The sequence below is a fragment of the Nanorana parkeri genome, unplaced genomic scaffold (assembly GCF_000935625.1).
Source record: "Nanorana parkeri isolate BGI_ZX_2015 unplaced genomic scaffold, ASM93562v1 scaffold487, whole genome shotgun sequence".
Classification (NCBI taxonomy): Eukaryota; Metazoa; Chordata; class Amphibia; order Anura; family Dicroglossidae; genus Nanorana; species Nanorana parkeri.
In genome coordinates this window covers 325,357-339,259 of record NW_017306755.1, presented here as the reverse complement: position 1 = coordinate 339,259, position 13,903 = coordinate 325,357, and the positions used below count along the sequence as shown (strand labels likewise).

Genomic DNA, 13,903 nt, shown 5'->3' with positions numbered 1-13,903 from the left:
ATCAGCGTCCCTGGTTACCTGCTAACCAGGGACACTGATCTCCAAACAACTAACTCTCCCTGGCGGCCCAGGAGTCTCCTGCTCCCGGCCGCCAAGGAGAGAAACACAGCTGTGTCTTTTTTTCTTTATTCTGACACAAGCGATGTCAGAATATATATAAAAAAATAATTTTCCCATTGAAAAGCATTGGGACATTACTAGAACCGAAGGGCTGCTGTATGGGCTATTCACTTTAGCCCGTAGAGCTCCCAAAGTTGGCTGAGCGGCTAAGTTGAGCCGAAGGCATATGCCTCGGCTCGACTGAGCCATGGTGAAAGCCGAAGCTGGCCGAATGGCCGGCCGTTGGTCGGCCGACAGCCTGCTTCAGACAGCTGGGCTCCGGACACTTTCAGAGAGATCAGCGTCCCTGGTTACCAGGTAACCAGGGACGCTGTCATTACACACTGAAAACCCGGCCGAGCCGCTATGATATCACGCCGGCCTCTCCGGGTTCTCAGTGTGTAATGATAGATGGCGTCCCTGGTTACCTGGTATTACTCTCCCGGACGCTCTGGGAGTCTTATACGGCTCCCGGCCGCCCAGGAGAGAAAACACTTTCTCTCGGAAAGGTTTATTCTGCTCGATCGTTTCCTTGCAACCTGTGTTTTGTTTGTTTTTTCTGACATGGAGCCGCTGGCCATGTCAGGTGCAATAGCTAGTTTGTTACTGGCTATTGCAAAGTGAAGTAGCCAATAGGAATCTAGCTATGCATTCCTATGGTGTTTTATTTTTTTTTGACAGCAGCAGAACCACCCAGCCAATAGAAAACAGTTGGGCGGAGCTAGCTGTCACTGCTAGCTCCGCCTAAATCGTTTCCTTTTTTTTACTTTTTTACTTATTTTTGCTATTCTGCTCGGTACCACAGAGGTACCAAGCAGAATAGCCGAGCCGAATGCCGTTTAGCTGTTAGGTATATATGAAAATAGGTCGAACAGCAGCGAGTAGCCTGCCGGAGGATCGGCTCAGCCGATCCAGATGTTGGATCGGCTGAGTCAAACTCCTTCTGCACTTTGGGTCGGCCGAACATGCTGTGCATGTTTGGCTGACACTAAGCCACCCGACGTACGGCTGAAATCAGCCGTACAAGCCTGGATTGAATAGCCGAACAGCGTTCGATTCAGTTTACTTTGGGTCGGTTATTCACTCGGCTGCCGTCGGCAGCTTAGTGAATAGACCCATGTTGCAAGTTTATTTAACAAATTTGCAAGTTTAGATTATGCAAGTTTATTTAACAAATTTGCAAACTTTATTTAAGAAAAAATATTTTGACCATATGGTAGTATGCTTATTTCCCAAATTATATTATCTCCGTGATAAATAGTTCTAACTAAATAAAGACCAAGTGTTTTTGGTTAGGTTAAATGTAAATTAAGAGAACCTATACCTTTTTAAAATCTAATTCAAGACAAATTTCTATATTTTTAGTTTTGGATAGAGTGGGGAATAGTTCAAATGTATGTCAGGTATATTTCTGTGTGTGTGGACTTTTCCCTTACTGCCTGACCCTGTGATGACCATAGCAGAAATTAGGGGTGTTTTCACCTGGATAGGACAGTGTTAATTTTGTTGACTAATAATTTTTGTCATAGTTTTCATCAACAACACTTTTTCAGTAAAAAAAGTAGACTAAAATGTAATTAAATGATTTGTGAAGAGATCCAATCAGAACTAATCTCTTTGGACTTACAGTTCCAGTTCAATCTTGAATGGATGCCTACTAGGTAATATGTGCAATGGCATTACAGCCAATATTGTTTTATTCATATTTTGGAGTTTAACTTTTGCTTGAAAGAATGAAGAATGACATATGCTAGTTGTTATAATCAATGCTCATCTAATTACTGATCCTTTTGTTGAAAATACTTAATATTATTGTTTCTTTATAAGACTTGGTTTAACCTAATTTTAAGATAAAGACATGTTATATACAGTTGTGTGAAAAAGTGTTGATTGTTGATTGTTCATTGTTTTGCACGTTTGTCACACTTAAATGTTTCAGATCAAACAAATTTAAATATTAGTCAAAGGAAGGTTTTTATTATTAAGGGGAAACAAAATCCAAACCCACAATGCCCTATGTGAAAAAGTGTTTGCCCCCTTAACCTAATAACTGGTTGGACCACCCTTAGCAGCAAGAACTGCAATCAAGTGTTTGCAATAACTTGCAATGAGCCTGTTACAGCGCTGTGCAGGAATTTTGGTCCACTCATCTTTGCAGAATTGTTGTAATTCAGCCACATTGGAAGGTTTTCGAGCATGAACTGCCTTTTTAAGGTCATGCATCTCAATAGGATTCAGGTCAGGTTTTGACTAGGCCACTCCAAAGTCTTCATTTTGTTCTTCTTCAGCCATTCAGAAGTGGACTTGCTGGTGTGTTTTGGATCATTGTCCTGCTGCAGAACCCAAGTTCGCTTCAGCTTGAGGTCACGAACAGATAGCCACACATTATCCTTCAGGATTTTTTGGTAGACAGCAGAATTAATGGTTCCATTTATCACAGCAAGTCTTCCAGGTCCTGAGGCAGCAAAACAGCCCCAGACCATCACACTACCACCACCATATTTTACTGTTGGTATGATGTTCTTTTTCTGAAATGCGGTGTTACTCTTACGCCAAATGTAATGAGACACACACATTCCAAAAAGTTCAACTTTTGTCTCATCAGTCCACAGCGTATTCTCTCAAAAGTCTTGGGGATCATCAAGATGTTTTCTGGCATAATGGAGACAAGATTTTATGTTCTTTTTGCTCAGCAGTGGTTTTTGTCTTGGAACTCTGCCATGCCGGCCAATTTTGCCCAGTCTCTTTTTTATGGTGGAGTCATGAACACTGACCTGAACTGAGGCAAGTGAGGCCTGCAGTTCTTTGGATGTTGTTGTGGGGTCTTTTATGACCTCTTGGATGAGTCGTCGCTGCACTCTTGGGGTAATTTTGATTGGCCGCCCACTCCTGGGAAGGTTCACCACTGTTCCATGTTTTTGCCATTTGTGGATAATGGCTCTCACCGTGGTTTGCTTGAGCCCGAAAGCTTTAGAAATGGGTTTATAACCTTTTCCAGACTGATAGATCTCAATTACTTTCTTTCTAATTTGTTCCTGGATTTCTTTGGATCTCGGCATGATGTGTAGCTTTTGAGGATGCAAACAGGTGTGGCAGTAATCAGGCCTGGGTGTGGCTAGAGAAATGGAACTCAGGTGTGATAAACCAGAGTTAAGTTATGTTTTAACAGGGGGGCAAACACTTTTCACACAGGGCCATGTGGGTTTGGATTTTGTTTTCCCTTAATAATAAAAACCTTCCTTTAAAAACTGCATGTCGTGTTTACTTGTGTTATCTTTGACTAATATTTAAATGTGTTTGATGATCTGAAACATTAAAGTGTGACAAACGTACAAAACAATGAAAAATCAGGAAGGGGGCCAACACTTTTTCACATAACTGTATCAGAACAGTTAAATCTGTCTTTGCATGCATGTTCTAACCCTAATACCATAAGTAATAACAGGTTAACAGATGTTTACACCAGTTGTGTATAATGTGATTGGAAACTCTAGAGGAATTCGTAAATTAACTTAATCCACTAGATTTTAGTAGACTAAGAGGTTTATTCACAAAGGAGTCAAAGGATCCATCCGTAGCTTTGGATGATCCTACGGCTCACTTTGGGTGACGGAGCCCTTCAGTACAGTCGAAGCGATGGGCTGCTGTATTCCCAATAGCCCGTACAGCAGCTGAAGGCACCCGTTCGGCTCGGCCAAGCCGAAAACATATGCTTTGACTCCGCTGAGCCGTAATGACAAGCGAAGCATGGAGAAAGGTTGGCCAAAGGAGACCGTTCTCCATGCAAATGACAGTTGGGCGGAGCCAACCGTGATCTCACGGCTCGCTCCGCCCAGTTGTAATGACAGATTAGCATCCCTAAATGATCTGGGGATGCTGATCTGTCATTAAACAATAACTGGGCAGAGCCTGCCGTGATGTCACAGGGCTATGCCCAGTTGTTGTTTTTTGCCCGGGACTTGCTAGAAGACTCTGGCAGGTGCCGGCCAATAGTAAACAGTTGGGCAGAGCTAGTGGTGATGTCACCAGTGGTGATTTTGCCGGCATCTGTCAGATTCTACATTATGCTGCGGGAGTTCATTGCATGCGGTTGGGTCAGCAAGCGACATTTTTTTTCTTTCTTTTCTTTAAATTCTTTTGGTAACTTTTTTAGCTTTCCTTTTTAATAGCCGAGCCGAATGCTGCTCAGCCAAACTCCTTCTGCAACTCCCTCGAACTCCTTCTGCACTTGGACTGAAGTGTCTAGCTGAACAGCATTCGACGCACTTCACTCTGGCTGTGTTATTCATTCAGCAGCTTTGTGAATAAGCCCCTAAATCTACTGTAGATTTAGTCCACTAAAATTGTATGATATTTAGTCGACTAAAACAATTGAGATGACTAAAATATGAATAAAACTAAATGGCACGTTAGTCAAAAGACTATGAGTAAAACTAAATGTAAATTTGCTGTTAAAATTAACACTGGGATGGGAAGGCACAAACATCAATAAAACAACAGTCAGAAGTTTTAACCCTTCTTTACTTTGCTAAAAATTTGTTTTTAATTGTATCTGTGTCGCTGTGTTCCTATCAGCCTCTGTCCTTAGGGGAAATAGGAGTTCTCACCAAAAGGAAGACAGGTGGCAATAAAAACCCAACATAGATGCTAACACTTCCATGCTTTATCCAAAACAAGAAAACATTTTGGATGGAGGCTTCAAATATTTTTAGATGTGCATGTGATATGTAAGACATCAGCTAAATGTAGGTTATGATCATCTTATCTCATTCTCTTAAGTCTCTAATTATCAGCAACATACACAATGAACCTGAGCATAAAGAGAGTATCATCTTTGCCTATTCTATAACTGACATGATGAGGTTCAGAGCAGCATTTTTGTAATTAATAAAGTTTAAGAACTATGTTATTTATTGATATATTTGTTTTTTTTTAATGCTGACATGTTCCCTTCTGATTTTTGTGAAGTGTGATTTAAAATGGAAGGTCTATTTTAACATGGGGGATTGTTTGTACATTTTTCAGATGTGATTTATACAACATTCACCCAGGTTTTACACATTTTTAAAACTGACTCCACAATCTTGAATCTTGATTGAAAGTTGTATAGATCTTACATTAAAATAGTGATACATAGACCCCTGTGTGTTAGTTGAAAGCCTAATTCCAGTAAATGTTTTCTTTACAAAAAATCCCTTCCCTCTGCTCCAAGTCACTGCGTTTCTTCCAGGCTGAAAGATGTCCAGCATCATTTAACCTACTTTCCAAGAGCCTGGGCATCATGCACAGGGCACCTGGGGTGCATCATTAAGTTGGGCACACAGATGCATGATGCAGAGAACAGTGCCCAGGTAATTTTGTGGTTTTGTTCTCTGCATCGGAAGCACCCACCACCACCACCACAAAGAAGATGAAGAGGACCTGTGGACATCATTGACTGGATCTAAACAACACCATATATAAAAATATAAAAAATATATAAATATATTTGAAAAAAATAAAAAGGAATGCAGGAGAAGCTTCAGTTGAAAGGGGGGGTCCATCCAACCTGGAGTTGGCATTTAAGGGTTAATGTTAGGGATAGTATTGGAAGAGAGACTCCATTGACTATTACTGCTTTTGCAGTAATAGTCAGTCATACAAATACAAATGGAATACTTAGCATGCACACAATTTTAATACAATTCCAGAATCTAAAATTGCAGAAATATGGGGTTTTCCAGCCAGGTGATGTCACCTGGTCACCTGATCAGCATGGCAAGGTCCAATGAGAGTTACCACATACACAAAATCTTAAATCCACTGAATAACATTGTGCTTTGTGCAGTGTTATGCCTGGACCAGCACCCAGACCAGGTAGTAGATGCATACTGATAAAAATAACATGGATTCATAAGGTATGAAAGGAGGTGCAAAAAATATTTAGATGCAAGAACTTTTACTAGTTAATAGAATTAAGGATGTATTAAATGTATCATTTATTTTGTTTTCCAGGCTTTTCATACTCTCACAGCCATAGATAGAGATGGCACTGCAAATGGGCAAAGAGTTTATTTTTCTCTTGAAGAGGGACATGCACCAAACCCAAACTTTACCATAAGGAATAATGAAGGTATTTTACTGTTGTTTTAACTTTCATATTGTACATATATTTGACACAGTAGGTAACATTATTTATATAGAAGTGTGCATACCAGAATACGATACACAACCAGGTGGCAAATGGTTTAACTTTGTTAGGAAATCTTTTGCAGCAGATTGCTGCAACCCTGGTAATTCTCATGAAAATGCCAAGTATCAGCACTGGTACTTGAAATGTATCGGTGCATCCCTAGTTTTGTACAAAGATTGCCATATACACATACAGTACATCATAATAGTGGATGTTAAAAGACCTTTCTGGTGTTGCTAGAAACTAGACCCTCTGCAATCCTCTTAATGTTTATAACAATTGTTCTACCTTATGTGTGATAATAAGCAATTTAAAAGCTTGGGAAAGTGTACTATCAGTCCGATGTTGACCACAGTCTAGTTAAGTTGTCCCATTGCTAAGATATTCAGTCTAAACCTAGAAAATGAACACTTAACCTTACCTTTAAAGCTGCGTATAACCAATGATTCTAACCCTAGTAATCTTAACAACTAACGTTAACCCTTAAGACTGTCATCCCCTAAAATCTACTATTTTATCGCCAAACATTTCAGACCATCCTGTAAAAATAATAACACTCAAATCACCCATTTTCTGTACCAAAAACAAACCACACTGGGTTAATAGCGCTTAAAGCAATGGATTTAGGTGAACTAGATTGAACACCTGATATACAGTGAAAGAGAATCTTCCATTCTTTCCTTCTGTAAACACATCATGTAATTATTGAAAATGCCACATGATAATATCTAGTGAATAATCTATTAAATTGGGCAGGATAGGCAAGTATGTCCCTCAGAAAGCCATCCATACTCTACTCCTCCACTGACTGAAGGGACAGATGGTCCTGGAATAGGTGACCCTAAAATCTGTGAATGGGAATCTCAAATGGGACCATACCAAAGGAGTCAATCTCTTGTGGCTGCATTTCCAATTGTTTGTGAATTAGTGGGACTTCACAAGCATAGTATGGCCCAAACATCTGTCTTAAAAGTGGCTGCAGCAATTTTGTAGACCTGGGGTATCCTGTGGGGATATGTTCTGAAACTCACAAGAGATTCAAGATGAAAAAAAGTTAGTTTTTTTTCTGGCCAAATGTTTCACAAACCATGAGACATTTAATTGTATGGCAATTGTATGGCTAAAACACACTAAAGTCAATGGGAAAAGCAAAATAAAGGTGCAAACACAAGTGGTATGTGAACAAAAAAGTGATCTACAGGTCCTTAACTAGCTTGACTGTGTTTTGTTTATTATTATTCTTTATTATTATACAGGATTTATATAGCACCAACAGTTTGCACTGCAGTTTACAAAATGGGGAGACAGTAGAGTTACAATACAATTTACAATACAGGTATTCCTCACTTAACGACCGAGTTCTGTTCCTACGACCAGGTCGTTAAACGAATTGGTCGTTAAGCGAGAAACTCTATACAGTACTGTACTGCATTAGTACAGTACTGTATAGCGTTGCCGATGTACAGTACTGAACAGTGTACTGTACATCTGGCAATTAAAATACTTACCAGGACCCGCAGTGAAGATCGGAGGACACCACTTCCGCCGGCGACACGGCGCAGTGACGTTGACGCGCAAGGTCGGAGGTTGATCGGCGGTCCGTCGTAAGTGCAAGTGGTCGCAAAACAGGTAAGTCGGTAACCGAGGAACATCTGTACAATACAATTTCAGTACAATAGGGTTAGGAGGGCCCTGCTCATGGGAGCTTACAATTTAGCAGGAGGGGCAAGATATACAAAAGTTAATCATTGTTTAGATTGAGATAATGGAAGAAGTAAAAGGGTGGTTATGTTGAGATGGGATAGGCTTCCCTTAAGGGATGAGTTTTTAAGGATTGCCTAAAGGTGGGTGGCGTAGAAAATAGGTGGACAGATTGGGGTAAGGAGTTCTAGAGGATGGGAGACACTCTGGAGATGTTTATTAGCAAAAGTAAGCCACCCCATCAATGTGTGATACAACTTTTGTTAATCCCCAGGTCAAGCAAGGATGTGCCAATAACATGGCTTTCGTTTTTATATACTATCATGTCCCCATTTGACCTAATATATTTTATTTATTTGTTTTTTGGGTTCCCTACTATGTAAAAAACCTCAAACAACAACAAAACACTAAAATATGTTGTTGTTGAGAAAAATGTCTCTGCTATAATCACAGACATTGGTAAAATATGTTTTTAAAGTTTAATTTGAAATGGTGAGAACTTCTGTCAGATAACATAGATAAGCTAACACAGTTGTCATTAAAAACCCTCCCCTACGCTATTCAAACAAAAACAAAAAAATTGCGGTTGTTTGTCACTGGGATTTGTATTTTACACCTGATCATAACTAATGTGCTAAAAAATAAATCATAATAAAATAACAGCGATGGACTGTGAAATGGCTTCAAACCAACATCACAAAAAATTGGTGTCTTTTTAAAGCTAAATGATCTTTGCACTCCCAGTTTTAAAACACATAATTTAAACAAATATTTTTGCCTTGCAGTTTTACAAGACAATTTAATGGCCAATTTAAACAGCATTTCAATGATGGAAAAATATTAAATGTGTTGTGAACTCAAGTTTTCCAATATTTAGTGCTTGTCTTTAAACAGGATATAGGAAGTGAGGATGCAAGTCAACTTGCTGGCAATTATGCAAACTGAAAACAATTCTGAGAGTAACTTATTTTAACAAATTATTTTGTCCAAGTGTGTTCTGTAAGATGTTTGTGAATTACTCTTATTACACGAATTAAAACATATATTATTATAAATAGTAATTTTGTAATTTCCCTCTTCTTTTTATCAGATAACACAGCCAGCATTTTAGCAAGGAGACGAAGATTTAGTAGAACATCTCAAGATCTTTATTATCTTCCTATTGTTGTCACTGATGGTGGAAACCCATCTTTAAGTAGTACCAGCACCTTGACCATTAGAGTATGTGCATGTGAAAGAGATGGCCGAGTGCGAACGTGCCATGCTGAAGCCTTTCTCTCATCTGCCGGACTTAGCACTGGAGCCTTAATTGCGATTTTGCTATGTGTTGTTATTCTACTTGGTAAGTTGTGATTCCATTGATTATTTAACTTGGTCTTTATTTAGTTAGAACTATTTATCACGGAGATAATATAATTTGGGAAATAAGCATACTACCATATGGTCAAAATATTTTTTCTTAAATAAAGTTTGCAAATTTGTTAAATAAACTTGCAACATCTAAACTTGCTAATTTGTTAAATAAACTTGCAACATGGGTCTATTCACTAAGCTGCTAAGACCGACCTGAAGTTAAGTGAAGTGAGTCGTATTCACTTCAGGCTGGTAGGCTGATTTCAGCCGTATATCGGCTGATATCAGCCGTATATCGGGTGGCTTCACGTGGCTTTGGGTCGGCCGAACATGCTCAGCATGTTCGGCCGACCCGAAGTGCAGAAGGAGTTCGACTCAGCCGATCCAACATCTGGATCAGCTGCGCCGAACCTCCGGCAGGCTTCTCACTGCTGTTCCGGCTATTCTTAAAGATGCCGAACAGCAGTGAGTGAATAGCCGAATGCCGCTGAGCGGCATTCGGCTCGGCTGTTCTGCTCGGAGGGTCCAAGTAGAACAGAAAAATAGTTTAAAAAGTACAAAAAAATACATAGAAAACTATTGTGTGGAGCTAATAATGACAGCTAGCTACGCCCAGCCATTTTCTATTGGCTGGCGGTTCTCTTGCCTTAAAAAAAAAAACTCTCCCAGGCGCTCTGGGAGTCTCCCGCTCCCGGACGCCCAGGAGAGATACACTGCTTTTACTTTTTTTTTCTTTATTTTGACACAGAGCCGTGTCAGAATAGAAAAAAAAATGTTTTGCCCATAGGAATGCATTGCTAGATTCCTATTGGCTATTTCAATTTGCAATAGCCAATAGTAAACTAGCATTGTACCCGTCCTCTGCTGATGGACCTGATGGAGAACTGCAGCAGAGGGTGGGTGCACTGCTAGTTTACTATTGTCTATTGCAAAATGAAATAGCCAATAGGAATCTACCAATGCATTCCTATGGGCAAAACTTATTTTATTTTTTCCTATTCTGACACGGCTCTGTATCAGAATAAAGAAAAAAAAAAGCAGTGTATCTCTCCTGGGCGGTTGGAAACGGGAGACTCCCGGACCGCCCGGGAGAGTTTGCTGTCTGGAGATCAGTGTCCCTGGTTAGCTGGTAACCAGGGACGCTGATCTCTCTGCAAGTGGCCGGAGCCAGCCATAAGATCACAGCTGGCTCCGCCCAGCGGTCAGAAGCAGGCTGTCAGTCGGCCAATGGCTGGCCGCTCGGCCAGCTTCGGCTTTCAGCGCGGCTCAGCCGAGCCGAGGCTTATGCCTTCGGCTCGACTGAGCTGCTCGGCTAAATTCGGGAGCTGTACAGGCTATTGTGAATACCCCGTACAGCACCCCTTCGGTTCTACTGAACCGAAAGGGTCCTGAGGCGGAAGCTAGCCGAAGGATCGGCTGAAGCTACAGCTAGATCCTTGGGCTGCTTCGTGAATAGACCCCTTAGTCTATTGATTATGTTTTATGAAACATAATATATGTTATAAAGAAAATGCAATAGTTTTAATTGAATAAAAACAGATTCTTAAACCTATCTTTTTACATCTGCAATCCCTGTTCATCTAAGATTTTTTTCTGCAAAAAAAGTTATATCAGTAAAGTTCTCTCAGGTTTAATTTTAAGCTAAATATTATAGTGGTTTAAAAATGTACTTATCATGCAAAACAGAAATCAACCATTATTGATGCAGTATATGCCTATCATCAAACATACATTTCTCAAGATATGTTCACTATAATATTCTACCTCTCCATTCCTGTTTATTCAATGTCACTGCAAAAGCTATTACATTACTGTATCCATAGTGGATGCAGATCATTTTGGCAGAATTTAGGAAGCTCATAATAAACATGTTCTGTGCAAATAAATGGGCATATACACTATTCTAAATAACTGTACCTTACTAGATAATGGCCAATTCATTCAGATTCAGATGTTGATATAGAAGGCAGACCGATCAATGCACAGTTTAAAGTTTTTTAGAGGCAGAAAATCTTCTTTACCTCTTTGTACTTTCTACAATGTTGGTCAACTCAGTTTTTCAGATTTTGTGTCTGATTAGTAGAAAAGGCAGTGAGCTGGTTAGAATAAAATAGAATATAAATAAATGAATTCCATAAAGAAACAAATCATTTTCATAAATACACCTCTTTCTCTGGTAATAATAAACAACATGGAAAGAGGTTTTGACATGTGTAGCATGATTTGAGTAAAGGTGATATTATCTCTTCCATGCTGCTTTTTCAGATTAGGGAGCAAACACTTATGAAAGAAATGTTATGCAGTTACAGTTTTCAACATTTAGACATATATGTTTAGAATGAAGCCTATTGTTTTCATACATAGGTGCATTTGATGCATTTACGACAGTATGCACACATTTGTGGTGGAAGGGGACTTTACAATTTTTGGGATATTTTTACATTTATTTTATTTAACTTTATTTTTAAAACTTTTTTACGTAACTTCATTGCTGTCACATAGGGGGGCTCACAAGCCCCCCTTTGTGATATAGCATTTTAGTGGAGACAGGTTATCTTTAAGGTGACATTAGAAGTCTATTAAACCCCTAGTGTCACCTCTCTGACAGGTAAGTCGCCAGGATCGCTTCTGTTGTAAAGCCGACAGTCGGCTCTACAAGTTTAAACAGAGTCCCGGCGGCAAAAGTCACCGGGAGTCTGTTTAAACAGCCCCGATGCTGGCGACGTACACTGTACGTCGTCAGTCACGAAGGGGTTAAAGAAGCTATTCAACCACAGATCATGCTTGAATAGCTTCCCTGGCTTGAAGAATGACAGCTGAGGAGCCAGAAGTGATGCAATCAGTGTTGCTTTCGGCTTAATTCAGCAAGATCAGTGAGTGGATGTTCACTTGTCTCTCTCCCCACTTCCCACCAACACCCATGATGCTGCTTCCAGGCCTGCAGGAGCATGGAAAGCAAGATGAGGGTGTTGGGCAGGAGGACCCTGTTCACCAGCCCATGGAAGCATTCTGACTGCAGCTTAGCTGCCAGAATCACTTCCAGTGTAATGACGACAGTCAATTTTAAACAGGTGAACAGAGACCTGGCGGCTATGAGTCTGTTTACAGGGGCCTGCAGCCAGTGCTGTAAGGGATCTGGTGCTGGCAGCAAAAGGGTTAATGCATATGCAAAAGGAAATATTTTGAATGTAAGACTAGGAGAGACAGACAGGAAATGTTTTCTGGTGTTTTATGAAAGAGTGCCTTGGAAAGGATTCTTAGGGTGCCTGTTTTATAAAATTCTATATTATAAATGCAAATACCAGAATTAAAAATTAATTTTCTTTTGTCAGAGGCCTGGCCGTTTTCAATACCTGATACATCTGGGTGTTAGAAAGTATCTGTCTTTCTTCCCTACCGCCAAGCATGCAGTGCTCAGACGTGAGCAGATTATTGTCATGCTAGTAAACGATCACATGATTGAGGAAAACAGGTTATTAACCCTGTGCAAGCTGCAATATATAACTTACTCAGGGAAAGAGGAAAAGAACTGTGAGGGAACAAAGGGAAGTTGATATTTTAGGTGGGTGGGGGCCCTGAATGGACAAAATGACTGATTGTCTTTAAAAACCATTTATCATTACATTCTACAACATAATCAGTTGATCTTGTTAGTTTCACATTCCAATTATTTTGCTTTTAAATAATGCATGTGAAAATAAAGAACCTGGCATATGTATTTAACATATACCTTTATCTTTTTTCCCCTAGCCATTGTAGTTCTCTTTATAACACTAAGAAGAGGAAAAAAAGAACCTTTAATTATTTCTGAAGAAGATGTCCGGGAGAATGTGGTTACATATGATGATGAAGGTGGTGGAGAAGAAGACACAGAGGCTTTTGACATTTCAGCACTTCGCAACCCATCTGCTGCAGAGGATTTAAAATACAGAAGAGATGTAAGGCCAGAAGTAATGTGTACTCCAAGACACCAAGATCAGTCCGATATTGAAACAGTTAATGTTTTGGAATTTCTTAACCAAAAGCTGGCTGAGGCAGATTGTGACCCAAGTGTTCCTCCATATGACTCATTACAGACATATGCTTATGAGGGCCAAAGGTCTGAAGAAGGCTCTATCAGCTCTCTAGATTCATTAGGGACACCATCTGACCAGGATTATACTTACCTGGATGACTGGGGACCAGAGTTTAAAAAACTAGCGGAACTCTATGGAGAAAAGGAGTCTGAAAGAACAACATAGTTTAATACAAAAACTGTTTTATTTACAAATCAACTTGAAGCATAACCACAAGAAAAACAATAAATCCATACTTGGAACTCAGCAAGCTGTTCACTTTTACTGTAGAAGCAAGTGCCATTTTCATATATAAAACTGGGTTTCAGATTTTGAAAAAAATACAGAAGCAAAAACTATTTTCCCTTGTGTATATTTTTTAATTGATCAATAAAGTCGGCCGTTCCACAACCATACAGGATATGCAAAAAACTAAGAATTTATATTTTACTACTTATTAAAACATTGTCATGCCAGATGGAAAAAAAACACAGAAATAACTTCATGCAGCCTGTAAGGCTTG

At 39.7% G+C, this 13,903-nt stretch overlaps 1 protein-coding gene across 2 annotated transcripts in view; it reads left to right on the top strand.

Annotated features, from left to right (window-relative positions):
- The window catches only part of LOC108790600 (cadherin-18-like), a 544,420-nt gene extending 530,610 nt beyond the window's left edge, over positions 1-13,810 (top strand). For both annotated transcript variants that reach the window (XM_018560907.1, XM_018560909.1), the window contains 3 exons: positions 6,094-6,211; positions 9,063-9,314; positions 13,076-13,810. In XM_018560907.1, coding sequence (XP_018416409.1) covers positions 6,094-6,211; positions 9,063-9,314; positions 13,076-13,566 — 861 coding nt within the window. In that variant the 3' untranslated portion in view covers positions 13,567-13,810. The remainder of the gene's footprint in view (positions 1-6,093; positions 6,212-9,062; positions 9,315-13,075) is intronic.
- Positions 13,811-13,903: the final 93 nt, after the last annotated feature.